The sequence below is a fragment of the Argopecten irradians genome, chromosome 3 (genome assembly GCF_041381155.1).
Source record: "Argopecten irradians isolate NY chromosome 3, Ai_NY, whole genome shotgun sequence".
Classification (NCBI taxonomy): Eukaryota; Metazoa; Mollusca; class Bivalvia; order Pectinida; family Pectinidae; genus Argopecten; species Argopecten irradians.
Genome location: NC_091136.1, coordinates 23,301,630 through 23,316,473, shown reverse-complemented (window position 1 = coordinate 23,316,473; position 14,844 = coordinate 23,301,630). Strand labels below are relative to the sequence as shown.

Here is a 14,844-nt window from a genome sequence, read left to right as displayed (position 1 = left end):
AGGCTTTGTCGTCATGTCGTAGTCGCTTGATAACTGCTTTGCTCTTCTTGGTAGCCATCTTGCTGTTCATGTAGGAAGTCATGTTGAAATGTGTCCACCGTTGTTTTCGCCAAGAATTTATAGACGTCGTGATTGAGAGGAGGTGAATAATGGGCGTGGCCCCATGTTACACGTTATTTGATTGGCCGAGATATTTAATTTCAGAACACCAATCAAAACTGAATATACTGACGAACTTTGTACACACGCTTCGCTTGGTTGTTGTCCTCACTTGTACAAACATAAGGTAATTTCTCGCCGTGTTCTTTGATGATAGCGCCGGTACAAACGCGCCGCCGTATGGCTTCATAGGTAGCGGCACTTGTACGTGTACGTGTACAGCTTGGCGTAATTTTAGTTAGTTTTAAACAAATTTAAATAAAGTAATTTTATACATGAATTTAAAAAGTTGTCATAGGAAAACTTGCTGGAAAATATCATATACTATAATCAGGTGCTAGGTACTTTGAATCAAATAGGCGCCTCCGTAAATGTAAAGTGTCGAAAATTGAAATGCCGTGGTTTTCTGTAAATTTTCTTTAAATCGTTTTCTCTAATCATTATGGAATCGTGGAAAGCAAGAAAGTATGGTATATATATACTCATGATTAAATAAATGTTGATTATTACAACACATATGAGATGGTGATTATTTAAATTAGTTGAAATTCAAACATCTAACAAAATATTCAACCTCCGGCGGGACTCGAACCCGCAATCCCCGGCTTAGGAGGCCGGTGCCTTATCCATTGGGCCACGGAGGCACATATACATTAAATATATGTGCATGGCATAATTAAGTCCTATAATTGTAATAAACCGCGTATTTACAAATTTTACTAATTACGTATTAATTCATCTGTGTACCTGTGAGTACATGTATCTAGAGCTCACAGATATTCATTCATTCATTCAATCAATCAATCATTCATATAGAGTATCGATTAACCTATCATTCATTCATTCATTCATTCATTCATTCATTCATTCATTCATTCATTCATTCATTCATTCATTCATTCATTCATTCATTTTGCTGTTAGTTTGGTATGAACTTTGTGTAGTCAAGCCTTTTAAGACCGTAACAGTTAACAATAACAATGACGACATTAATACAATGACGTCATCCATAACTACTGTTGCTAATCATCCGAAGAGGTAAGTTAAAGCGCTTAACGCTTACGCTAAGTAGTAGAAAGATAATTCTTTTCTGTGTTATCTACTCATCATATTTATTTATTTGTTTGTTTATTTATATGTTTGACTCTCTGTCTGTCTTTCTCTATCTATCTATCTATCTATCTATATATATACCTATCATTCTATATATTCCTCTATCTATATCTATTCTCTCTATCGATCAATCTTTCAATATATCGATCTATCACTCTCTATAAATATATCTATCTCTTTATAGATTCTTCTATCTATCTCTCTTCTGTCTATCTATCTATCTCTCTATATGTCGATCTATCTCTCTGTAACGATCTATTTGAATATATCTATCTGTCTCTTTATGTATCTATCTATTGATCTATCTATCGATATTTTTCTGATTTCTGTATTAATTCCTTGTTCAATTCTTTTAAATGATTATGAAATTTAATATTATGGTGCGTATTTCGAGTTTATAGGTGCTTTTTGAGAGAGGTGGTAGCCCTTAAAAGGGCTGTTGTTGTGGCCCTGAAAAGGGCCGTTTGGGAAGATGAGAGTAAAAGTTACTCTATGTAGGTGATGAACTCTGGTGGGACTCTGGAGTCTGTGGCGTAGACGTTGGGGCCAATCTTATACAGGCGGAAGCCAGCTTGCAGGAATCTTCTGACGTCGATGTGAACCAGCAAATCGGCACCAGCTCTGGCGTAATCAGGAGAGTCGGTGAAGTCGATGTACGGACTGCGAGTGGGATTCAATCCATTCTTGAGGACGGAGGCTGCATCTCTAGTCTTGATACCATGGGCGAAGTAGTTGAGGCCCTCTGGGTATTGGATAGGTCTGCCAATCTTAGGTACTCGGATGCTGACGCTGTGTCCGTATGTTGCTCGTATCCAGTTGTGATTATCGGAGTACACCATTCGCTGCTTGTCGTTTTTAGGGAACACTAGCTCATCTAGCATGGCCTTGGTTAGCCGGAATTGACGTAAGATGTCACTTGTGGGGACGAAGGATGTGTCGTGGTCTCTGCAGGCTTTGTCGTCATGTCGTAGTCGCTTGATAACTGCTTTGCTCTTCTTGGTAGCCATCTTGCTGTTCATGAAGGAAGTCATGTTGAAATGTGTCCACCGTTGTTTTCGCCAAGAATTTATAGACGTCGTGATTGAGAGGAGGAGAATAATGGGCGTGGCCCCATGTTACACGTTATTTGATTGGCCGAGATATTTAATTTCAGAACACCAATCAAAACTGAATATACTGACGAACTTTGTACACACGCTTCGCTTGGTTGTTGTCCTCACTTGTACAAACATAAGGTAATTTCTCGCCGTGTTCTTTGATGATAGCGCCGGTACAAACGCGCCGCCGTATGGCTTCATAGGTAGCGGCACTTGTACGTGTACGTGTACAGCTTGGCGTAATTTTAGTTAGTTTTAAACAAATTTAAATAAAGTAATTTTATACATGAATTTAAAAAGTTGTCATAGGAAAACTTGCTGGAAAATATCATATACTATAATCAGGTGCTAGGTACTTTGAATCAAATAGGCGCCTCCGTAAATGTAAAGTGTCGAAAATTGAAATGCCGTGGTTTTCTGTAAATTTTCTTTAAATCGTTTTCTCTAATCATTATGGAATCGTGGAAAGCAAGAAAGTATGGTATATATATAGTCATGATTAAATAAATGGTGATTATTACAACACATATGAGATGGTGATTATTTAAATTAGTTGAAATTCAAACATCTAACAAAATATTCAACCTCCGGCGGGACTCGAACCCGCAATCCCCGGCTTAGGAGGCCGGTGCCTTATCCATTGGGCCACGGAGGCACATATACATTAAATATATGTGCATGGCATAATTAAGTCCTATAATTGTAATAAACCGCGTATTTACAAATTTTACTAATTACGTATTAATTCATCTGTGTACCTGTGAGTACATGTATCTAAAGCTCACAGATATTCATTCATTCATTCAATCAATCAATCATTCATATAGAGTATCGATTAACCTTCATTCATTCATTCAATATAGAGTCATTCATATAGAGTATCGATTAACCTATCATTCATTCATTCATTCATTCATTCATTCATTCATTCATTTTGCTGTTAGTTTGGTATGAACTTTGTGTAGTCAAGCCTTTTAAGACCGTAACAGTTAACAATAACAATGACGACATTAATACAATGACGTCATCCATAACTACTGTTGCTAATCATCCGAAGAGGTAAGTTAAAGCGCTTAACGCTTACGCTAAGTAGTAGAAAGATAATTCTTTTCTGTGTTATCTACTCATCATATTTATTTATTTGTTTGTTTGTTTATTTATATGTTTGACTCTCTGTCTGTCTTTCTCTATCTATCTATCTATCTATATATATACCTATCATTCTATATATTCCTCTATCTATCTCTATTCTCTCTATCGATCAATCTTTCAATATATCGATCTATCACTCTCTATAAATATATCTATCTCTTTATAGATTCTTCTATCTATCTCTCTTCTGTCTATCTATCTATCTCTCTATATGTCGATCTATCTCTCTGTAACGATCTATTTGAATATATCTATCTGTCTCTTTATGTATCTATCTATCTATTGATCTATCTATCGATATTTTTCTGATTTCTGTATTAATTCCTTGTTCAATTCTTTTAAATGATTATGAAATTTAATATTATGGTGCGTATTTCGAGTTTATAGGTGCTTTTTGAGAGAGGTGGTAGCCCTTAAAAGGGCTGTTGTTGTGGCCCTGAAAAGGGCCGTTTGGGTAGATGAGAGTAAAAGTTACTCTATGTAGGTGATGAACTCTGGTGGGACTCTGGAGTCTGTGGCGTAGACGTTGGGGCCAATCTTATACAGGCGGAAGCCAGCTTGCAGGAATCTTCTGACGTCGATGTGAACCAGCAAATCGGCACCAGCTCTGGCGTAATCAGGAGAGTCGGTGAAGTCGATGTACGGACTGCGAGTGGGATTCAATCCATTCTTGAGGACGGAGGCTGCATCTCTAGTCTTGATACCATGGGCGAAGTAGTTGAGGCCCTCTGGGTATTGGATAGGTCTGCCAATCTTAGGTACTCGGATGCTGACGCTGTGTCCGTATGTTGCTCGTATCCAGTTGTGATTATCGGAGTACACCATTCGCTGCTTGTCGTTTTTAGGGAACACTAGCTCATCTAGCATGGCCTTGGTTAGCCGGAATTGACGTAAGATGTCACTTGTGGGGACGAAGGATGTGTGTCGTGGTCTCTGCAGGCTTTGTCGTCATGTCGTAGTCGCTTGATAACTGCTTTGCTCTTCTTGGTAGCCATCTTGCTGTTCATGTAGGAAGTCATGTTGAAATGTGTCCACCGTTGTTTTCGCCAAGAATTTATAGACGTCGTGATTGAGAGGAGGTGAATAATGGGCGTGGCCCCATGTTACACGTTATTTGATTGGCCGAGATATTTAATTTCAGAACACCAATCAAAACTGAATATACTGACGAACTTTGTACACACGCTTCGCTTGGTTGTTGTCCTCACTTGTACAAACATAAGGTAATTTCTCGCCGTGTTCTTTGATGATAGCGCCGGTACAAACGCGCCGCCGTATGGCTTCATAGGTAGCGGCACTTGTACGTGTACGTGTACAGCTTGGCGTAATTTTAGTTAGTTTTAAACAAATTTAAATAAAGTAATTTTATACATGAATTTAAAAAGTTGTCATAGGAAAACTTGCTGGAAAATATCATATACTATAATCAGGTGCTAGGTACTTTGAATCAAATAGGCGCCTCCGTAAATCTAAAGTGTCGAAAATTGAAATGCCGTGGTTTTCTGTAAATTTTCTTTAAATCGTTTTCTCTAATCATTATGGAATCGTGGAAAGCAAGAAAGTATGGTATATATATACTCATGATTAAATAAATGTTGATTATTACAACTCATATGAGATGGTGATTATTTAAATTAGTTGAAATTCAAACATCTAACAAAATATTCAACCTCCGGCGGGACTCGAACCCGCAATCCCCGGCTTAGGAGGCCGGTGCCTTATCCATTGGGCCACGGAGGCACATATACATTAAATATATGTGCATGGCATAATTAAGTCCAAAAATTTTAATAAACCGCGTATTTACAAATTTTACTAATTACGTAATTAATTCATCTGTGTACCTGTGAGTACATGTATCTAAAGCTCACAGATATTCATTCATTCATTCATTCAATCAATCATTCATATAGAGTATCGATTAACCTATCAATCTGTCATTCATTCATTCATTCATTCATTCATTCATTCATTCATTCATTCATTCATTCATTCATTCCTATCAATCTGTCATTCATTCATTCATTCATTTTGCTGTTAGTTTGGTATGAACTTTGTGTAGTCAAGCCTTTTAAGACCGTAACAGTTAACAATAACAATGACGACATTAATACAATGACGTCATCCATAACTACTGTTGCTAATCATCCGAAGAGGTAAGTTAAAGCGCTTAACGCTTACGCTAAGTAGTAGAAAGATAATTCTTTTCTGTGTTATCTACTCATCATATTTATTTATTTGTTTGTTTATTTATATGTTTGACTCTCTGTCTGTCTTTCTCTATCTATCTATCTATCTATATATATATATACCTATCATTCTATATATTCCTCTATCTATCTCTATTCTCTCTATCGATCAATCTTTCAATATATCGATCTATCACTCTCTATAAATATATCTATCTCTTTATAGATTCTTCTATCTATCTCTCTTCTGTCTATCTATCTATCTCTCTATATGTCGATCTATCTCTCTGTAACGATCTATTTGAATATATCTATCTGTCTCTTTATGTATCTATCTATTGATCTATCTATCGATATTTTTCTGATTTCTGTATTAATTCCTTGTTCAATTCTTTTAAATGATTATGAAATTTAATATTATGGTGCGTATTTCGAGTTTATAGGTGCTTTTTGAGAGAGGTGGTAGCCCTTAAAAGGGCTGTTGTTGTGGCCCTGAAAAGGGCCGTTTGGGAAGATGAGAGTAAAAGTTACTCTATGTAGGTGATGAACTCTGGTGGGACTCTGGAGTCTGTGGCGTAGACGGTTGGGGCCAATCTTATACAGGCGGAAGCCAGCTTGCAGGAATCTTCTGACGTCGATGTGAACCAGCAAATCGGCACCAGCTCTGGCGTAATCAGGAGAGTCGGTGAAGTCGATGTACGGACTGCGAGTGGGATTCAATCCATTCTTGAGGACGGAGGCTGCATCTCTAGTCTTGATACCATGGGCGAAGTAGTTGAGGCCCTCTGGGTATTGGATAGGTCTGCCAATCTTAGGTACTCGGATGCTGACGCTGTGTCCGTATGTTGCTCGTATCCAGTTGTGATTATCGGAGTACACCATTCGCTGCTTGTCGTTTTTAGGGAACACTAGCTCATCTAGCATGGCCTTGGTTAGCCGGAATTGACGTAAGATGTCACTTGTGGGGACGAAGGATGTGTCGTGGTCTCTGCAGGCTTTGTCGTCATGTCGTAGTCGCTTGATAACTGCTTTGCTCTTCTTGGTAGCCATCTTGCTGTTCATGTAGGAAGTCATGTTGAAATGTGTCCACCGTTGTTTTCGCCAAGAATTTATAGACGTCGTGATTGAGAGGAGGTGAATAATGGGCGTGGCCCCATGTTACACGTTATTTGATTGGCCGAGATATTTAATTTCAGAACACCAATCAAAACTGAATATACTGACGAACTTTGTACACACGCTTCGCTTGGTTGTTGTCCTCACTTGTACAAACATAAGGTAATTTCTCGCCGTGTTCTTTGATGATAGCGCCGGTACAAACGCGCCGCCGTATGGCTTCATAGGTAGCGGCACTTGTACGTGTACGTGTACAGCTTGGCGTAATTTTAGTTAGTTTTAAACAAATTTAAATAAAGTAATTTTATACATGAATTTAAAAAGTTGTCATAGGAAAACTTGCTGGAAAATATCATATACTATAATCAGGTGCTAGGTACTTTGAATCAAATAGGCGCCTCCGTAAATCTAAAGTGTCGAAAATTGAAATGCCGTGGTTTTCTGTAAATTTTCTTTAAATCGTTTTCTCTAATCATTATGGAATCGTGGAAAGCAAGAAAGTATGGTATATATAGGCCTATACTCATGATTAAATAAATGGTGATTATTACAACACATATGAGATGGTGATTATTTAAATTAGTTGAAATTCAAACATCTAACAAAATATTCAACCTCCGGCGGGACTCGAACCCGCAATCCCCGGCTTAGGAGGCCGGTGCCTTATCCATTGGGCCACGGAGGCACATATACATTAAATATATGTGCATGGCATAATTAAGTCCTATAATTGTAATAAACCGCGTATTTACAAATTTTACTAATTACGTATTAATTCATCTGTGTACCTGTGAGTACATGTATCTAAAGCTCACAGATATTCATTCATTCATTCATTCAATCAATCATTCATAAAGAGTATCGATTAACCTATCAATCTGTCATTCATTCATTCATTCATTCATTCATTCATTCATTCATTCATTCATTTTGCTGTTAGTTTGGTATGAACTTTGTGTAGTCAAGCCTTTTAAGACCGTAACAGTTAACAATAACAATGACGACATTAATACAATGACGTCATCCATAACTACTGTTGCTAATCATCCGAAGAGGTAAGTTAAAGCGCTTAACGCTTACGCTAAGTAGTAGAAAGATAATTCTTTTCTGTGTTATCTACTCATCATATTTATTTATTTGTTTGTTTATTTATATGTTTGACTCTCTGTCTGTCTTTCTCTATCTATCTATCTATCTATCTATCTATATATATACCTATCATTCTATATATTCCTCTATCTATCTCTATTCTCTCTATCGATCAATCTTTCAATATATCGATCTATCACTCTCTATAAATATATCTATCTCTTTATAGATTCTTCTATCTATCTCTCTTCTGTCTATCTATCTATCTCTCTATATGTCGATCTATCTCTCTGTAACGATCTATTTGAATATATCTATCTGTCTCTTTATGTATCTATCTATCTATTGATCTATCTATCGATATTTTTCTGATTTCTGTATTAATTCCTTGTTCAATTCTTTTAAATGATTATGAAATTTAATATTATGGTGCGTATTTCGAGTTTATAGGTGCTTTTTGAGAGAGGTGGTAGCCCTTAAAAGGGCTGTTGTTGTGGCCCTGAAAAGGGCCGTTTGGGAAGATGAGAGTAAAAGTTACTCTATGTAGGTGATGAACTCTGGTGGGACTCTGGAGTCTGTGGCGTAGACGTTGGGGCCAATCTTATACAGGCGGAAGCCAGCTTGCAGGAATCTTCTGACGTCGATGTGAACCAGCAAATCGGCACCAGCTCTGGCGTAATCAGGAGAGTCGGTGAAGTCGATGTACGGACTGCGAGTGGGATTCAATCCATTCTTGAGGACGGAGGCTGCATCTCTAGTCTTGATACCATGGGCGAAGTAGTTGAGGCCCTCTGGGTATTGGATAGGTCTGCCAATCTTAGGTACTCGGATGCTGACGCTGTGTCCGTATGTTGCTCGTATCCAGTTGTGATTATCGGAGTACACCATTCGCTGCTTGTCGTTTTTAGGGAACACTAGCTCATCTAGCATGGCCTTGGTTAGCCGGAATTGACGTAAGATGTCACTTGTGGGGACGAAGGATGTGTCGTGGTCTCTGCAGGCTTTGTCGTCATGTCGTAGTCGCTTGATAACTGCTTTGCTCTTCTTGGTAGCCATCTTGCTGTTCATGTAGGAAGTCATGTTGAAATGTGTCCACCGTTGTTTTCGCCAAGAATTTATAGACGTCGTGATTGAGAGGAGGTGAATAATGGGCGTGGCCCCATGTTACACGTTATTTGATTGGCCGAGATATTTAATTTCAGAACACCAATCAAAACTGAATATACTGACGAACTTTGTACACACGCTTCGCTTGGTTGTTGTCCTCACTTGTACAAACATAAGGTAATTTCTCGCCGTGTTCTTTGATGATAGCGCCGGTACAAACGCGCCGCCGTATGGCTTCATAGGTAGCGGCACTTGTACGTGTACGTGTACAGCTTGGCGTAATTTTAGTTAGTTTTAAACAAATTTAAATAAAGTAATTTTATACACGAATTTAAAAAGTTGTCATAGGAAAACTTGCTGGAAAATATCATATACTATAATCAGGTGCTAGGTACTTTGAATCAAATAGGCGCCTCCGTAAATCTAAAGTGTCGAAAATTGAAATGCCGTGGTTTTCTGTAAATTTTCTTTAAATCGTTTTCTCTAATCATTATGGAATCGTGGAAAGCAAGAAAGTATGGTATATATATACTCATGATTAAATAAATGTTGATTATTACAACACATATGAGATGGTGATTATTTAAATTAGTTGAAATTCAAACATCTAACAAAATATTCAACCTCCGGCGGGACTCGAACCCGCAATCCCCGGCTTAGGAGGCCGGTGCCTTATCCATTGGGCCACGGAGGCACATATACATTAAATATATGTGCATGGCATAATTAAGTCCTATAATTGTAATAAACCGCGTATTTACAAATTTTACTAATTACGTATTAATTCATCTGTGTACCTGTGAGTACATGTATCTAAAGCTCACAGATATTCATTCATTCATTCAATCAATCAATCATTCATATAGAGTATCGATTAACCTATCATTAATTCATTCATTCATTCATTCAATTCATTCATTCATTCATATTCATTCATTCATTCATTCATTCATCATTCATCATTCATTCATTCATTTTGCTGTTAGTTTGGTATGAACTTTGTGTAGTCAAGCCTTTTAAGACCGTAACAGTTAACAATAACAATGACGACATTAATACAATGACGTCATCCATAACTACTGTTGCTAATCATCCGAAGAGGTAAGTTAAAGCGCTTAACGCTTACGCTAAGTAGTAGAAAGATAATTCTTTTCTGTGTTATCTACTCATCATATTTATTTATTTGTTTGTTTATTTATATGTTTGACTCTCTGTCTGTCTTTCTCTATCTATCTATCTATCTATATATATATATACCTATCATTCTATATATTCCTCTATCTATCTCTATTCTCTCTATCGATCAATCTTTCAATATATCGATCTATCACTCTCTATAAATATATCTATCTCTTTATAGATTCTTCTATCTATCTCTCTTCTGTCTATCTATCTATCTCTCTATATGTCGATCTATCTCTCTGTAACGATCTATTTGAATATATCTATCTGTCTCTTTATGTATCTATCTATTGATCTATCTATCGATATTTTTCTGATTTCTGTATTAATTCCTTGTTCAATTCTTTTAAATGATTATGAAATTTAATATTATGGTGCGTATTTCGAGTTTATAGGTGCTTTTTGAGAGAGGTGGTAGCCCTTAAAAGGGCTGTTGTTGTGGCCCTGAAAAGGGCCGTTTGGGAAGATGAGAGTAAAAGTTACTCTATGTAGGTGATGAACTCTGGTGGGACTCTGGAGTCTGTGGCGTAGACGTTGGGGCCAATCTTATACAGGCGGAAGCCAGCTTGCAGGAATCTTCTGACGTCGATGTGAACCAGCAAATCGGCACCAGGTCTGGCGTAATCAGGAGAGTCGATGAAGTCGATGTACGGACTGCGAGTGGGATTCAATCCATTCTTGAGGACGGAGGCTGCATCTCTAGTCTTGATACCATGGGCGAAGTAGTTGAGGCCCTCTGGGTATTGGATAGGTCTGCCAATCTTAGGTACTCGGATGCTGACGCTGTGTCCGTATGTTGCTCGTATCCAGTTGTGATTATCGGAGTACACCATTCGCTGCTTGTCGTTTTTAGGGAACACTAGCTCATCTAGCATGGCCTTGGTTAGCCGGAATTGACGTAAGATGTCACTTGTGGGGACGAAGGACGTGTCGTGGTCTCTGCAGGCTTTGTCGTCATGTCGTAGTCGCTTGATAACTGCTTTGCTCTTCTTGGTAGCCATCTTGCTGTTCATGTAGGAAGTCATGTTGAAATGTGTCCACCGTTGTTTTCGCCAAGAATTTATATAGACGTCGTGATTGAGAGGAGGTGAATAATGGGCGTGGCCCCATGTTACACGTTATTTGATTGGCCGAGATATTTAATTTCAGAACACCAATCAAAACTGAATATACTGACGAACTTTGTACACACGCTTCGCTTGGTTGTTGTCCTCACTTGTACAAACATAAGGTAATTTCTCGCCGTGTTCTTTGATGATAGCGCCGGTACAAACGCGCCGCCGTATGGCTTCATAGGTAGCGGCACTTGTACGTGTACGTGTACAGCTTGGCGTAATTTTATTTAGTTTTAAACAAATCTAAATAAAGTAATTTTATACATGAATTTAAAAAGTTGTCATAGGAAAACTTGCTGGAAAATATCATATACTATAATCAGGTGCTAGGTACTTTGAATCAAATAGGCGCCTCCGTAAATCTAAAGTGTCGAAAATTGAAATGCCGTGGTTTTCTGTAAATTTTCTTTAAATCGTTTTCTCTAATCATTATGGAATCGTGGAAAGCAAGAAAGTATGGTATATATATACTCATGATTAAATAAATGTTGATTATTACAACACATATGAGATGGTGATTATTTAAATTAGTTGAAATTCAAACATCTAACAAAATATTCAACCTCCGGCGGGACTCGAACCCGCAATCCCCGGCTTAGGAGGCCGGTGCCTTATCCATTGGGCCACGGAGGCACATATACATTAAATATATGTGCATGGCATAATTAATCCTATAATTGTAATAAACCGCGTATTTACAAATTTTACTAATTACGTATTAATTCATCTGTGTACCTGTGAGTACATGTATCTAAAGCTCACAGATATTCATTCATTCATTCAATCAATCAATCATTCATATAGAGTATCGATTAACCTATCAATCTGTCATTCATTCATTCATTCATTCATTCAATCATTCATAAAGAGTATCGATTAACCTATCAATCTGTCATTCATTCATTCATTTTGCTGTTAGTTTGGTATGAACTTTGTGTAGTCAAGCCTTTTAAGACCGTAACAGTTAACAATAACAATGACGACATTAATACAATGACGTCATCCATAACTACTGTTGCTAATCATCCGAAGAGGTAAGTTAAAGCGCTTAACGCTTACGCTAAGTAGTAGAAAGATAATTCTTTTCTGTGTTATCTACTCATCATATTTATTTATTTGTTTGTTTATTTATATGTTTGACTCTCTGTCTGTCTTTCTCTATCTATCTATCTATCTATATATATACCTATCATTCTATATATTCCTCTATCTATCTCTATTCTCTCTATCGATCAAATCTTTCAATATATCGATCTATCACTCTCTATAAATATATCTATCTCTTTATAGATTCTTCTATCTATCTCTCTTCTGTCTATCTATCTATCTCTCTATATGTCGATCTATCTCTCTGTAACGATCTATTTGAATATATCTATCTGTCTCTTTATGTATCTATCTATCTATTGATCTATCTATCGATATTTTTCTGATTTCTGTATTAATTCCTTGTTCAATTCTTTTAAATGATTATGAAATTTAATATTATGGTGCGTATTTCGAGTTTATAGGTGCTTTTTGAGAGAGGTGGTAGCCCTTAAAAGGGCTGTTGTTGTGGCCCTGAAAAGGGCCGTTTGGGAAGATGAGAGTAAAAGTTACTCTATGTAGGTGATGAACTCTGGTGGGACTCTGGAGTCTGTGGCGTAGACGTTGGGGCCAATCTTATACAGGCGGAAGCCAGCTTGCAGGAATCTTCTGACGTCGATGTGAACCAGCAAATCGGCACCAGGTCTGGCGTAATCAGGAGAGTCGATGAAGTCGATGTACGGACTGCGAGTGGGATTCAATCCATTCTTGAGGACGGAGGCTGCATCTCTAGTCTTGATACCATGGGCGAAGTAGTTGAGGCCCTCTGGGTATTGGATAGGTCTGCCAATCTTAGGTACTCGGATGCTGACGCTGTGTCCGTATGTTGCTCGTATCCAGTTGTGATTATCGGAGTACACCATTCGCTGCTTGTCGTTTTTAGGGAACACTAGCTCATCTAGCATGGCCTTGGTTAGCCGGAATTGACGTAAGATGTCACTTGTGGGGGACGAAGGATGTGTCGTGGTCTCTGCAGGCTTTGTCGTCATGTCGTAGTCGCTTGATAACTGCTTTGCTCTTCTTGGTAGCCATCTTGCTGTTCATGTAGGAAGTCATGTTGAAATGTGTCCACCGTTGTTTTCGCCAAGAATTTATAGACGTCGTGATTGAGAGGAGGTGAATAATGGGCGTGGCCCCATGTTACACGTTATTTGATTGGCCGAGATATTTAATTTCAGAACACCAATCAAAACTGAATATACTGACGAACTTTGTACACACGCTTCGCTTGGTTGTTGTCCTCACTTGTACAAACATAAGGTAATTTCTCGCCGTGTTCTTTGATGATAGCGCCGGTACAAACGCGCCGCCGTATGGCTTCATAGGTAGCGGCACTTGTACGTGTACGTGTACAGCTTGGCGTAATTTTAGTTAGTTTTAAACAAATTTAAATAAAGTAATTTTATACATGAATTTAAAAAGTTGTCATAGGAAAACTTGCTGGAAAATATCATATACTATAATCAGGTGCTAGGTACTTTGAATCAAATAGGCGCCTCCGTAAATCTAAAGTGTCGAAAATTGAAATGCCGTGGTTTTCTGTAAATTTTCTTTAAATCGTTTTCTCTAATCATTATGGAATCGTGGAAAGCAAGAAAGTATGGTATATATATACTCATGATTAAATAAATGTTGATTATTACAACACATATGAGATGGTGATTATTTAAATTAGTTGAAATTCAAACATCTAACAAAATATTCAACCTCCGGCGGGACTCGAACCCGCAATCCCCGGCTTAGGAGGCCGGTGCCTTATCCATTGGGCCACGGAGGCACATATACATTAAATATATGTGCATGGCATAATTAAGTCCTATAATTGTAATAAACCGCGTATTTACAAATTTTACTAATTACGTATTAATTCATCTGTGTACCTGTGAGTACATGTATCTAGAGCTCACAGATATTCATTCATTCATTCAATCAATCAATCATTCATATAGAGTATCGATTAACCTATCATCATTCATTCATTCATTCATTCATTCATTCATTCATTCATTCATTCATTCATTCATTCATTCATTCATTCATTCATTCATTCATTCATTTTGCTGTTAGTTTGGTATGAACTTTGTGTAGTCAAGCCTTTTAAGACCGTAACAGTTAACAATAACAATGACGACATTAATACAATGACGTCATCCATAACTACTGTTGCTAATCATCCGAAGAGGTAAGTTAAAGCGCTTAACGCTTACGCTAAGTAGTAGAAAGATAATTCTTTTCTGTGTTATCTACTCATCATATTTATTTATTTGTTTGTTTATTTATATGTTTGACTCTCTGTCTGTCTTTCTCTATCTATCTATCTATCTATATATATATAATTCCTATCATTCTATATATTCCTCTATCTATCTCTATTCTCTCTATCGATCAATCTTTCAATATATCGATCTATCACTCTCTCTATAAATATATCTATCTCTT

General features: G+C 37.5%; 2 protein-coding genes and 7 non-coding genes across 9 annotated transcripts; all 9 read right to left on the bottom strand.

Annotated features, from left to right (window-relative positions):
* Positions 1–730: 730 nt before the first annotated feature.
* On the bottom strand, positions 731–803 carry Trnar-ccu (transfer RNA arginine (anticodon CCU)). Its single transcript has one exon. It is a non-coding gene; the product is annotated as a tRNA-Arg (tRNA).
* A 2,148-nt stretch (positions 804–2,951) lies between these two features.
* Positions 2,952–3,024, bottom strand: Trnar-ccu (transfer RNA arginine (anticodon CCU)). The gene has a single exon. It is a non-coding gene; the product is annotated as a tRNA-Arg (tRNA).
* A 2,164-nt stretch (positions 3,025–5,188) lies between these two features.
* On the bottom strand, positions 5,189–5,261 carry Trnar-ccu (transfer RNA arginine (anticodon CCU)). Its single transcript has one exon. It is a non-coding gene; the product is annotated as a tRNA-Arg (tRNA).
* A 2,177-nt stretch (positions 5,262–7,438) lies between these two features.
* Trnar-ccu (transfer RNA arginine (anticodon CCU)) lies at positions 7,439–7,511 on the bottom strand. The gene has a single exon. It is a non-coding gene; the product is annotated as a tRNA-Arg (tRNA).
* Positions 7,512–9,643: 2,132 nt separating this feature from the next.
* Trnar-ccu (transfer RNA arginine (anticodon CCU)) lies at positions 9,644–9,716 on the bottom strand. The gene has a single exon. It is a non-coding gene; the product is annotated as a tRNA-Arg (tRNA).
* A 967-nt stretch (positions 9,717–10,683) lies between these two features.
* Positions 10,684–11,229, bottom strand: LOC138319577 (probable RNA 2'-phosphotransferase). Its single transcript, XM_069262728.1, has one exon. It carries the CDS (start codon positions 11,227–11,229, stop codon positions 10,684–10,686), a length of 546 nt encoding a protein of 181 aa, XP_069118829.1.
* Positions 11,230–11,879: 650 nt separating this feature from the next.
* Positions 11,880–11,952, bottom strand: Trnar-ccu (transfer RNA arginine (anticodon CCU)). Its single transcript has one exon. It is a non-coding gene; the product is annotated as a tRNA-Arg (tRNA).
* Positions 11,953–12,914: 962 nt separating this feature from the next.
* On the bottom strand, positions 12,915–13,394 carry LOC138319576 (probable RNA 2'-phosphotransferase). The gene has a single exon (XM_069262727.1). It carries the CDS (start codon positions 13,392–13,394, stop codon positions 12,915–12,917), a length of 480 nt encoding a protein of 159 aa, XP_069118828.1.
* A 715-nt stretch (positions 13,395–14,109) lies between these two features.
* Trnar-ccu (transfer RNA arginine (anticodon CCU)) lies at positions 14,110–14,182 on the bottom strand. The gene has a single exon. It is a non-coding gene; the product is annotated as a tRNA-Arg (tRNA).
* Between the last annotated feature and the right edge of the window lie 662 nt (positions 14,183–14,844).

What these genes read in the sequence shown, in the direction of transcription:
- LOC138319576 (XM_069262727.1), bottom strand. Translation starts at nt 13,394, where the DNA reads ATGACGACAAAGCCTGCAGAGACCACGACACATCCTTCGTCCCCCACA.
- LOC138319577 (XM_069262728.1), bottom strand. Translation starts at nt 11,229, where the DNA reads ATGACTTCCTACATGAACAGCAAGATGGCTACCAAGAAGAGCAAAGCA.